Source organism: Hippoglossus hippoglossus, chromosome 16 (genome assembly GCF_009819705.1).
Source record: "Hippoglossus hippoglossus isolate fHipHip1 chromosome 16, fHipHip1.pri, whole genome shotgun sequence".
In the NCBI taxonomy this organism is placed as follows: domain Eukaryota; kingdom Metazoa; phylum Chordata; class Actinopteri; order Pleuronectiformes; family Pleuronectidae; genus Hippoglossus; species Hippoglossus hippoglossus.
Window position 1 is genome coordinate 13,776,674 of NC_047166.1, and position 12,774 is coordinate 13,789,447.

Below are 12,774 nucleotides of genomic sequence, written 5' to 3' on the forward strand. Positions count from 1 at the left end.
CTTTCCTCCGCTGATGACCGCTCCCTGGAGATGGACCAGTTTGAGCATGAGGATCTCTGGGATCTGCTCGCTTTCCTGTAGACTTTCTGTGAACATGGTGGTCAAGCCCAGAAACACAGTTACACAACATCAGTCACAACTTAACCACAACTCAGAAAACATTAACACAGTGCAAAGTCAAAATCCCCCATTTCCTAATGCATGCTGCGCCTGAGTCCAGCTCCCTGACACTGGGAACAGAATAAACTGGAGCAGAAAATTATTAACAAAACAAGGCTCAACCGTCCCTTAAATTCAATCAAGCTGGATCACATTTCACACATTTGAATAGATATAATATTGATATAAATATCAATCAATCCTTTTTCATCAAGACCCATTGAGTATTCCCTCTGAAACCTTGCTTACAAACAAACAAACAAACAAACAAACAACCAAACAACCAAACAACCAAACAACAGGGGTGAAAACATAAACTCTTTGGCAGAGGTGAAAAAAAAAAAAGTGGCTCAAGAAAATTCCCTTGAGTGCCACTGACGTCTCTCAGAGTTATATCACATAGAAAAGCTTAAGCCTTACTAATTAGCAAGGTATTGCACAATTAGCTCTTAGCATTTCCAATTACAGCATGCTATCCCAGTATAATCCTCCTACAGTGTGGAGTCTGTGCGCGTACTGCAACTTGCCCAGTTAGAGATTTTTCCCACATGGCTCACTGATCATGTTTGAATGTTTCAAACCTGATAATTAGACACTTAATGAATAATTAGGTTTTTAACCACAACCAAGCAGATACCGACTGAGTGGAACTACCGGTTCTTTTTCGTTATAGGAAACATGTTGATTACATTTTCAAGCCGAGCATGACAGATGTAGGCTGTGTTTGGGCAGCGGGAACAGTGTGATTCTTGTGGTATGAGAGGTCTGACAGAGATCAGGGTGGTAGACTGGACGGAAAGGGAGTGTCTCACCATGGAAGAGAGCAGGCAGCTCCTCTGGCAAGGCCAGCGGGGAGAACTTATACTTGTTCCTCTCCAGCAAGCTCACCTCCTCCCTGCAACACACAAAGCCTAAAGTCAGCAGAGAACTCTGTACTTACCTCACCTCACGCCTAGTCACTGTGCGATTGCCACTAATCGTGCTGGCAACAATGAGACTTGACTTAAAGGCTTTGAGGAAACAAGATGAGGTGTTGCACATCACAAAAGGTTGGGCAACATCTTTTGGTCTTTGTTTGAGTAAATTCCACCTCCCACACACTCACGCAGGTGATCGCCGGAGTAAAGCAACATGTACTCACCCTGCTAGGCGTCTCCTCCACGTCTGATAAGGGTCAAACAGACTCTCACAAAGCACCAGGCCATGCTGCACAACCAGCTGCAGAGAAGACTGCTCGCCTTGTCCATGTTTTAGCTGCAGAGAAAATAAGTTTGGACAGAAAAGGAGCTGCATCAGGCGGATACATTTTGGAAGAATAATTTTAGCAGTGCAACCGTGTTGAAGGAAAAGGTCAACTAATCACCCTCTCGTTTTGTCAGTGTGAACTAGTTTTTTTCTTTCTCCACCAGGATGTCAAATAATATCAACAGGCAGGGGAGCTTTGCAATTGCCTGGGGGCCCTGAGCTGATTACGTTGGTCCACAGCAACGACATCTTTGTGAAATCCCCCTTAAATTCCATGATCGGCTATGTACAGGAGACTATAACGACACCATGCGTCCGAAACCCCCTGACGAGGCCTCATGCCACTTTCTGTCAAAAGCTGAATTTTAGAGATTTGGTTGAAGACTAGAATGTCAAAATGCATGTGTATGATGTACATGCGGTCGAGGGGGTTTCTTCTTAAGCTTTACTACTTGACTATTAGTTATGTGTCTGCACTTTGTTCATAATTTTGATGCTAAAAGAATAGTTTGAAGATTGAAATGATGTGATATGGTATCATGTGTTTCTTTGGAGGTGGTGCCCAGGGGTCCCTCAAGGTCTCTTAAACACTCCTGCGTCGACAGGATCGATTCTGTGTCGGCCTCTCTACTATATATCACATTTCTGCGTAGTCTGGCTAAAGTGGCACTTTATAATCTTATCATGCATGATATACCGAGGATGCTTTGGAGCCAAGTCGCATCATTAATCACTGAACACTGCGTCCTGTTTGAAATACCGTTCATGATGTTTTTACCTGGTCCAAGCAGAAATTTAAAAGCCGGATAGTTTCAAAAACAAAGCCGGGGGTCTTCTCTTGGTCGATGTTCTCTATATTCCTGGAAGTAGAGAGAAATTCATGCAATTAATCCATCTGATGTTTTCCTAAATTGGCCATTTTGGTTTTAAAAACAAATACGGTGCATTTACAGAAAGTTAAGGACAAGTTCTGACACTGAGTTGCAGCTGATTTACACAATCTGCACAGGATGTTTTGGAAGAGCTGAAAAACATCTGTATTCCTCAACTTCCCTATGTCTCCATCACTCCTTCTTGCATTTTTCCTGATACAACAATGACTGAATGAATAATGTTTTATCACTAAAAACTACATCTGCATATTGTTTTTTTTTAATTATTTCTTCTATGTCACATGTTTACAGGTTCACTGGCCCCTCACCTGCAGACAATGACGAAGAACTTGATGAGGAGCAGTGGGTGTGGGGCGCTGCTGTTTTGATCGGTGGCGCTGGAGAGGTGCAGGACGCTGTGCCAAAGCTGGGTGCTGAGGAACACCAGGACCTCCCGGGGGAGCAGGGGCACCTCAGAGCTGCACTCCTCCAGCCTGGGAGCGATGGAGATGTGTGAACAGAGGGGAGGAGAAGGGAGGGGAGGCGGTAGCAAACAGGCTGCGTTTACACATAACATAAACATGTCAAAACGCTATCTCTAAAGAAGGTCACAGTTCATCCTGCTCTCGGGAACACAAACTGATGGAGGCTTTTTGATAGTTAGTTTGCGTACATTAGATCACTGATACTACTCACCTCTGAGGCTCCAGTGACTGCACATCAATGAGCCTCTCGAAGGACACCACAAAAGCCTCGAGCCACTGCTGCAGGTAGCCCACGTCTTTCTGCAGGAGGGAGGCAAGAGCATGCAACGCTGTTAAGTCCCCTGCACACCTCTGCTCAGTAGTAAACAATACAGCAGGTGTAAAATATGTAGTAACAATATAATATGCTCTATGGTAGGTTGCTTTGCTACTATATGAAATAATGCATGTTGACTGAAAACATGGCACTGACTAAATCTGTTGAGCTGTTTTTGTAACAGGATGTTGAACCTCAAAGAGGAACGCATGAGCCAAGTCTTTCCTTTTTCAAAACAGGTTAAAAGAAGCAAAATGAAGTTCCTATCAGTCACAAGTTCCACACGTACAGTGAACTCTCTATAGAGCAGTGAGCATTAACAACCTTTCACCGTAAACATGTTATTGTCTTAAACAAAGTGTTCCTGCTTTGACATCAGCCTCTGTGGTGCAACGTATCTTCTCTTTGCTCCTCATATCAGCCTCTCAATCTCACACCAGTTTTAACAGCCCAAAGACAAACAGCTCACCAGATAAACCAGGTCAACTCTACAATTAACTCTGAATTATTTCTTGTATTTTTAAACACAGACTGTTTCACAATCCTTAAGTGATCATCACTCCATGCTGATGATCCAGACCAGCGGTGCTACAGGAACCCAGTCATCATCAAACGACACAACACAGGACATCGAGGAATGTAGCCTGACGTACTGTGTGATGGAACAACCAGAACACTCTCATTAGCACGCACGTAAAAGCGCTGTTGCACATTAGTGATGAAGACGCTTCCTCCAGAGCGGGCGGCGTGAGGGAAGATATGAGTTGTTTCAGACAGACTGAGTCATTGTACACAAATAACACACCGTAAAGAGCGCATGGTACAACACAATCATACTTCCCTATAAGTCAACAAATAAACGAGCAACCTGCAGACAATGTAGGTTCCTTCTATATGTTAGAGCTCACTGCACGTCTCATAGGCACTTCTCATAGGCACTTCCTCTGCTAAATATAACATGGAATGGAGCAACTCTGAAAACACTTGTCTTCTCTAATTAATTTGAAATGTACATTACCAACTGGCATTGACTTATGAGCCAGTCCATCTCTCATTGTACGCAGCGGAGCAAGGTGCCAGGTTCTCGCGAACCCGGTCTCAGACGAGCCCACGGTGTGGTCCACAGCTCAGCAGCTGCACATCACTTCCAACGCCACAAGCACCAGCGTCCGACTTGCTCGCTTCTAGTCTCCCAGAGTCAACTGAGCAACCAGGAAATGACATTAAACCGAAGCTTATTTCCTTCATACTCCGCGTCCTCGTCAGACCCCTTCCTCTTTTGGTTCTAATGTGAGCAGATATGAAAGCAGCTCCATAAAAAACAACAACAATGTTTAAGTGTCATGCAGGAGGACGAAGAGACCGAGAGGTGATGAGCTGAAGCAGTGAATGTCAAAATATAAGCAACAAGTATTTCTAGATAGAGGAAATAAATTTCATAAGCTTTTCCCCCTATTATTTTTATGACAAAATCTGATTAGTAGGTAAGAAAAAAACTGTGTTAAAGTAACATTAATCACACTCATACTTTATATAAATAATCTCTTTGTGGACTCGGAGAAAACAGGAAACTGTGAACAACCTATTGTATTGAGCCTCCATCATCTGGATAATCTGGTATTTGAGTTTTGAGTGGGAGAGGCACAGAGAAATATCTGCAACACTCCCTCAGCTTTGTTTTATTGTCTCTTAAACATATGGAGGAGCTAAATGAATGACTCCTCCTTAATAACAGTTTTTTTATAATAACACTTAATGATCGTGGTTGTCTTTGATTACACCTTAGGATACGTCATTAATTAGAACTGTGTACAATGTACAAGGACACGTAGCTCAATGTACAAGGACAGTAATAGTTCAGTGTTTGGAACAAACACTGAACTATTACTGCTTGACGACTGCTTGACGACAGACGTCATAATCAAACTGTGTGACTACAACTTTACGTACTATTTACCTTGTGCTTTTATGCAAAAAGTTGAAACAGTTACAGAAGGCAGCTGATGTGGGTTTTAGGGGCCAATACCAAAGATATGGAATAAAACATTTCTATGTCAATGTCTATATTAAAGTAAAAATGGATCTGTGAATCTGTTCTGTGTGGAGCTCAGATGCTTCACGTGTTTCACTAAAGCTGAGTGGTGATGCAACATGTAGATTTTTAGGCCAGAGTTGGTCAATGAGGTTAAAATTGGTAGCGAAATTGGAACAGAGCCCTGGTAACACCTGCCTTATGTCTCTATTGACACATCCTAAAAATAAATAATTCCTTACAACATTACTATTGATCAACCCCTCTGAATAAATCCACATCCTTTCCTCGCTGTTCGACTTGTGACGCTGCTCAGAGATTCTTTAATGTTGGCCTGCACAAAGACTCATATTAAAAACACTATTCGAACAGATGTCACAAACCAAGCACGAGGAACCAGCCCCTACAAACAGTGTCATTTATCCCTCTCCTCCCTGCACATGGCCGAGCAGCTGTGTCGCTCTCTGCTGCTTGGCATTCTGCTTCGCTCCGGCTTCCCGCACAAGTGAAAGCAAAGAGCACTTTGATTTTTTCCCGGTTGGCCCTTCTGTTGGTAAACAGGGGAGGCCGAGGCACACAAGGGAATTCGACCGCAGGGCTCGTAAGACAGCGACAGGGAGCAGCAAGGAATGGTTGTTTTTGATATTATGGGATTTCTGCAGTACATCGATTGTGCATCAGTAAGTGAGATAAATGCACAGAAACGTGACTTAAGTTAGGAAACATGACTTGTTGTCTCGGCAGAGGAGGTGGTTTCACAGCTGGGTTCATGGGCATATGTTGGCTTGTCACTGTGGTCTGTCTCTGCCACTGCAGGCTCTAATTACTCTCTTCCACAGTCTCTCGAGCTAATGATCACAAAGCTAATCACAGACTGTTTCTGTGCCGGTCTGACATCTAACTGCAGCCACACTGATCTCGAGCAGCTGGAAAAGATGCTTCTTTGTTCTTCACTTCCATCCAGTGTTTAAACATATAGGACCATATGTAGATTTACTTGTGTGAGTGAACAGGTGAAGATTAAACTTTGGACTGTGGTAAATCTTTCCCAACACCCATTACAGTTTGAAACAAATTAGCTATTCTTTAATTGAGAAATAAATCCTCAAAGTAATCAGTGGAGAAAATGACCATGAGCTGGAATGTAATTAAACGTATAACCAGCTGATTAAAACAAATTATACTGATGTTAAAGTACAGTGCAACAATACGACTGTGTTAAGGAAGAAGCACATCCAAAAATAATGTCTCTGGGTGTAGTCGCACATGATCTGATGAGTTATGTTACTCCCTCAGTGATTAGATCAGACTCTGTTTATGTCCATACCTGTCAGGCTCGAGCGTTTTATGTTGGTCTGTAAAACATTCTAAGGTGTGGGGTGCAGAGCCCTTAAATAGTTCCAGTAAAGCTGGTTTTAAGTCCAGGAGACGAAAGACACAGGCACGCTCTATCCAATGTATGAAGGTCTGCATGTGAACTGAGCATGGCCTGAATAACCATCAACAATACAGCATATTATCAACTTCCCGGGTTGTTTTTTCTTTCATTGGCTGCCTGTTCTTTGGGTTATTTGTACTGAAAATGTCTCATTCTTGTACCAGCGTTACTACAAGACAGATACTCCAATACACACACACAAAGGCTTTTCAGTATTTCATATCAGTCCGTGCTGAACCTCAGCTCAACTTAAAAGTATTGCGAGGGGTGTGTGTGTGATTTCTTGCACAATCAGAGGAAGCAGAGTTCCTTTATCACTAACAAGCCTGAGCACGCTTTGCTATGTTCTTGCAAACGTAAAACGATGGCCGAGATGTACGTCCTCAAAAATGATGGAATCACGGGTTGGTTGGACTCACCGCAGCTTTATTATACACTGTAAACTCCCATAATCTAACATATGTATGAACAGTGTCATGAATAGAGGCACAGAAGCCTACAAATATTTTTAGACTTGAATTCAGATCTGTTACAGTGTGTGAAACAGCTGCATGGGTGTGTTTGATGGGACTCAAAAAGAGAGCGTCAGGCCATTGCCACTATAAGTAAAAGATTTGTTGGCAGACAAAAAGCCTATGAAATTTAATTAATGCCTCTTCTCCAATTGAGCTGATTTGCAAATGTCAACAGTTTCCTGGATGTGTGGTGAATGAGAACATAAAGACCATCAGGTGAGAATGGGATGAGTCCAGTTAAAAAAAAAAAAAAAAAAAGAGATATTGTCTGTGCTAACATGACTAACATGAGAACAAAAACATACGGTTGTGATTCGAAGAGCCAGGTGATTGTTCTCTGAAGTGGTTCTGCAGCCTTTCTGAAGCCTGTTGTTTTACTCTGAGTCACAGAAGGTGGTGGCGTTTAGTACCAAGCTCAGCGGAGTCACTTAGCTCTGCCAACCTTCTCCTTATTCGCTGCCGGGCAATGAGGGTAGATCATTTGCACACATGCAAACCCTACTTCCAAGAAAGCTCGGAAATCTGTGTGTCCCTTTCTGGTGAGAAGCGTTTAAACCAAGACAGAGAGAGACTATTTTGTACTCTCAGCCTTGATGGCAACTGAAGGGACGCAACAGAGAGCCGAGAGGCAGCTTAATAAGGAAGTGGTCTCGCACTTAGAGATGCTAGACAGCTGTCAGAGCACACACTCACCCACACATGCACCGGTGACTCTTTGTAGCAGTCATTTATTTGTGTTAGCACCTACAGCTTGTGTGTTTTCCTTTCAGACGAGTTGTATTTGCAGCAGCAGCCCAGAGGAGAAGTAACCGGGTAGATTAGAAACACTTCTGCCCAAAGTAACCACAATGTCCACTTTGACGGTAAACGCTGCGGCAAGAGGCGATACACTTCTCGTTCACTTGCATCACTGCTGCATTTAGAGCATTTTTGCAATTATTGCAGCCCTGATCTCTGCCCTCCCTTTTTTTTTTTTAAAGCCTCTGGCTGTTTTCCCAGACTCGGGATTAAGCCCAGTACTAAATTAAAACCAAAATTCAATGAGATATATATATATATAGAGTAAAACGTCCAAGTCCTTGTCAAGACAGCAGGTCTCTAGGATGGTTCTGTGATGATGGGAGGAGAGGAGTCTTCATGCCTCACAGGGAAAATACAGTACATGCAAACTTGGAGTGGAGTCTCTTCTTGTTTGACTGTCCTCAGGCATGGAAGCAGATTGCAAACACATTAAATAGTAATACTTAATTTATTCACAGGCCCACGGCCTCTCTCTCTCTCTCTCTCTCTCTCTCTCTCTCTCTCTCTCTCTCTCTCATGACATGAAAGCATGTGCATAAAAAACTCTTACTATTAATTTGTTTCATCCTTATTAACAAGACATTGCACTTTAATGAGCAACCAGGGCAGTGAGCTGCAGTTCGACCCACAGGGGGCAACGTTTGAGACCACAAACAAAAACAAACTGACAGTTTAGGATGTCAAATTAGGTTGGGTTTTCTCACCAGAGAGAAACTCAAAGTTGTTTCTTATTCAGTATTCGCGAGACATAGATTAAGACTACATCCACAATATTGCGTTTACATTTGAAAACCAAAACATCCCTGTCCACGCAAGCGTTTTGGCTCCAAATCTGTTTAAAACCCCGTCCATGTTAACACACCTGAAAACATGTGTCACGTGACCATTCACATACGTAGCAAAGGCTACGTCATGACCGAAACAACCCAATCAGCAAGCGGGTGTGTCTGTGTCACTGTTTCCAAACATCTCGGTTTCTGCCCGTCCAGACTAAAACACAGTCCTGGAGTTTTCAAACTAAAATGGGGCCGGCCACATTTCCATACTTCTCTGTTTTAGCAGCTCTAAAACGTGGTACGAGTAACGTTGGCACCAGGCGTATCAACATAAATTGTCCTGCTGGGAGCAAAACATCGAGGGGTAAGGACAGGAAGGCACTGGCCCCAGCTGAAATCTTATTGGCCCCTGTCCTATCTGCCACTTATCAACGATACGAACAGTAATATGACAATATAGTAGGAACTGTTATTTCCTAAGCTTTTTTGAAATACACAATGTGCTTGAACAAGGAGCAATTTTAAAAATATATTCAATGAGGTGTGTCTTTGCTCAAAGTTAGAGCGAACATTGAACAATGATCGACTTATATATAGTTGGCCCCTCTGTGTAAATTGTGGCCCCCTTTCATGGCCCCATGATGTAGAAAACCCCTTGATCCGCCACTGAAGCAAAAACAAAAACCATGTGTTTCAAAGTGAGAATGTAGTATCTTCCTGAACAATAACACAGACTCCATGACGTTAGACAAACCGTGACATGCTTCAACTACAAGGCAGACAGACGGGGAAGAAGAACAGGAACAGGAAGTGGTGTAAAGCAACGCCCACCTGTATGATCGCAGGTACCTGATCGATCACACATCCTTATTTTTTGATCGATCAGCTTCAGACACCCTCATACTTAAGTTTTCAACAGGTGAAATGGCCCAATGACACATGATCGGACATGATATCCTCCTGTGGTCTGCACAGGGCAGCCTCCACCTCTGGGTAAACAAACAGCTGCTGGGTAAACAGGCGACGTCCTTATAATATCGCCGCGAATAAACGATCAGAGACAGGGACACACTAACATCACTGTGTCTGCGATCACGTGTGCAGAGGATCATGTTCGAAACTTCAGACAGAGGAGCTGCTGCGACAACAGGTGTCAGCGGCAGGTCTTCCGCACTCACCTTCGCGTTGTACAACATCCACAGCTCGTTCAGCCTCTCTTTCGATTCCATCCCGCCGCCCTTGTGGTTGCTCATCGTCTCCCTTTTGGTTCTCTCTCTCTCTCTCTCTTCTATTAAAAGCCAGTCAAAGTGTAAAGCACCGACAGAGCCGCGGCGGTGTGAACTTCTTCCTTCCCGCACACAGGAGCAGGACGCGGCGCGCTCCTCGAAACCATTCCTGCCCCCAAAATTCAGCCAAGCGCCGATCCGCGCGAAAAGAAAAGTGCTCCCCGTGTGTCGACGCAGCGCAAACTTCCCCTCAGAGTGGCGTGAAGCGACCGAACATGACCGCGGCTGTCGATCCAAGTCGAGACTGCGAGACCAGGAACAAAAACGCGTGGAAGTAGTGCGTGTGTGGAGGAGGAGGAACACCCATGTCCGCCTTCAGGGAGAGCTGCTGCTGCTGCTGCTGAGTGACTCCTATTGGAGAGAGAGTTCCCACGGAAGCGACTGATGCCATCCAACACCTAACATGACCGCACAGTGCACAGTCAGTCAGTACATGTGGATGTGCACGGTGCTGTGTGGTGGTGGTGATGAGGACCAGGAGCAAATCATCACCAACTGCTGTCTCAGGTATCACAGGTGCACACGGACATATTGACAGGTTTCCTTTGAGTGACAAGACATCAGTCTGAAGATGTAATCAAATATCAAAATCAATTAAATCCAATTTCATTTATTTGTATTCACAAATCACAATTTTGCTTCATAGGGCTTCAGAACCTGTGCACGGTCCTGCATCCTCTGTCCTGTAACCCTCTACTGTAAGGTGAGGGACAAAACCTTCAACAGGGGAGAAGTAAAAGTAAAGTCAACCCATTAAAAGAAGAAAACAAAGCATGTGAGGCCGCGGAGGTAAACTATATGCAAATCCTTACTTTTTGAAAATGTTCCTTATAGGGATAGTTCACCCCAAAATTGAAATTCACTCATTATCTACTCACCACTATGGCGATGGAGGGGACGGTGAAGTGTTTGAGTCCACAAATCTCGAAACGAGTACATTTACACCACATTTTTTGCGTAAATGTTCGCTGTGATCCATGTACGAATGTAGCTCCGTTGGGGGTCATCAGAGGACATTTAGGCTAAAAACATGGTGTAAATGACGCTGTGACGAGTTGAATTTGAAGTTTGAAGAAGGAGTCACCGTTTACTTAAATTGTATTGGATATTTGGACCCCTGAAACTCCAAAACTGTTTTGTGGACTCAAACCCTTTCACCCACCCCTTCATCGGCTTAATGGTGAGTAGATAATGAATGAATTTTCATTTTTGGGGGGAACTGTCCCTTTAAAGCTTGTTTTGTGCAATGTCTGCAGGGTGGAGGCGTTACAGTGCAGAGCAGGCAACATTCAGACACACAAACACACAACTGAACTTCAGACTCACCTGCTTATAATGATACCATGGTGCCTTTGTATAGGCTAATTATTGCACAATGTTTTATTATAGTCCCGATGAAGACTGTTGTCAATAAACATGAATTAAGAAACTCATACTGATAAAATGTGGTGGTACACAGATGGATACTGGAAATAAAAACGTGAAAATAACTGATTATGAGATGTATTATTCGTCTAGATAAAATACAATACAATCACATTGAATTAAATACATACAAAAGCACAAAAACTATATGCAACTATATGCCTTGACAGCTGGGATTGGTAGTGTATAGTGCTAAACCTAATATTTGAAATTTAACTGGATGATAATCGTGCATTTAAAGTATTACTCCAGGAAAATGTACCTGTGAAAAGCGAATGTATACAATTTGAGGGATGATCCTAACCCGAAAAGTTCATTTGAAGATATAAACTTAGAAGAAGCATTGGGATGTGTTGGGAACTGTCTGGTCTAACTGCATGTACTGTGAGCCTACAGTCTAATCTTAAAACATGAAAAAATACATTTTCACTGAGAATACTATTACTATTTGTTTTAAATTAATAATATTTTTTTTAAACAGACAGGTTTTGCAAGATGACTTTTGTGTATCAGTGCAGATATTGATGTTGAATCCTGTTGGCTCATTCTCTGACTCCAATGCAATATATATTGTTATTATATTATTTCTTTGTTTACCATGTTTTTGCATGTAAACTATCGGTGGTGTCATTTGTTCAATATTGCAATGCACATCATCTCTGGACAGGCAGGTTGTCTGTTGCCCTCCATGGAAAGTTTACAACCTGTTCCTATGTGCTAAAGTAGCAGCCTACTTTGTTGTAGGGTTTTAATCTACAGCCACATTTATTTTGTCTCTTCCACTCTCATGTGTTAAAATGTGATTTATTGATTTATTGGTGCTATCATTGTAGTGTTATGATATTTAATCTTTATAGCATCTTTGTGACAAACACTCATTAGGATGATGGGCACAGCAAAGATTGTATTATTACCATGGCGATGGCCTACATTCCTAACCAGGACGTGACAGACCCGACAGTGAGCCTATCTAATGTCTGACCTTTTATTAATTTTTAATTAAAGACTTGTTAAAAGTCTATAAGTAGGTTTGAATAGGCTTGTAAACAATTTGCCTATTAGCTACTAAAAGGTAAATTATGCATTACTCTAAATGCCAATACATCCACAGTGGCCCAAACATCAATTAATCGGTGTTAGAATTTTGCAAAATAAAACAATTTACCCAAATAGGGATTTTATTTTCAAATAACAGCTGTTTTTTCTTCTTAAAAAAATCAATGATTTTGAAGAAATTAGCCAAACAAAAACTATCTCCTGATCAGGCCACTGGAATCGATGTGCTCGACGCTCAATACTTGTCGAGTCAGGATCACTAATGGACTTCAGAGAGAAAGTGTGTGAGAAGGAGTGTGGAGATAAACACGAGAGAGACAGCGAGCTCAAATCGTGGCAGCGGCAGCTCGTAGAGGCACTTCCGGTGC

The 12,774-nt window shown here is 42.7% G+C and overlaps 1 protein-coding gene across 5 annotated transcripts in view; it reads right to left on the bottom strand.

Annotated features, from left to right (window-relative positions):
- nbeal2 (neurobeachin-like 2) overlaps positions 1-10,677 on the bottom strand; it is a 35,791-nt gene extending 25,114 nt beyond the window's left edge. For 3 of the 5 annotated variants that reach the window (XM_034611305.1, XM_034611306.1, XM_034611303.1), the window contains exons 1-7: positions 9,818-10,677; positions 2,973-3,061; positions 2,606-2,770; positions 2,183-2,264; positions 1,301-1,413; positions 972-1,054; positions 1-86 (exon numbers count right to left, since the gene is read on the bottom strand). In XM_034611305.1, the coding sequence (XP_034467196.1) occupies positions 1-86; positions 972-1,054; positions 1,301-1,413; positions 2,183-2,264; positions 2,606-2,770; positions 2,973-3,061; positions 9,818-9,892 (693 nt within the window). In that variant the 5' untranslated portion in view covers positions 9,893-10,677. Of the gene's footprint in view, positions 87-971; positions 1,055-1,300; positions 1,414-2,182; positions 2,265-2,605; positions 2,771-2,972; positions 3,062-4,095; positions 4,270-9,817 lie in introns of those variants that run through there. The other 2 variants (XM_034611307.1, XM_034611304.1) reach the window with 2 other exon arrangements.
- Positions 10,678-12,774: the final 2,097 nt, after the last annotated feature.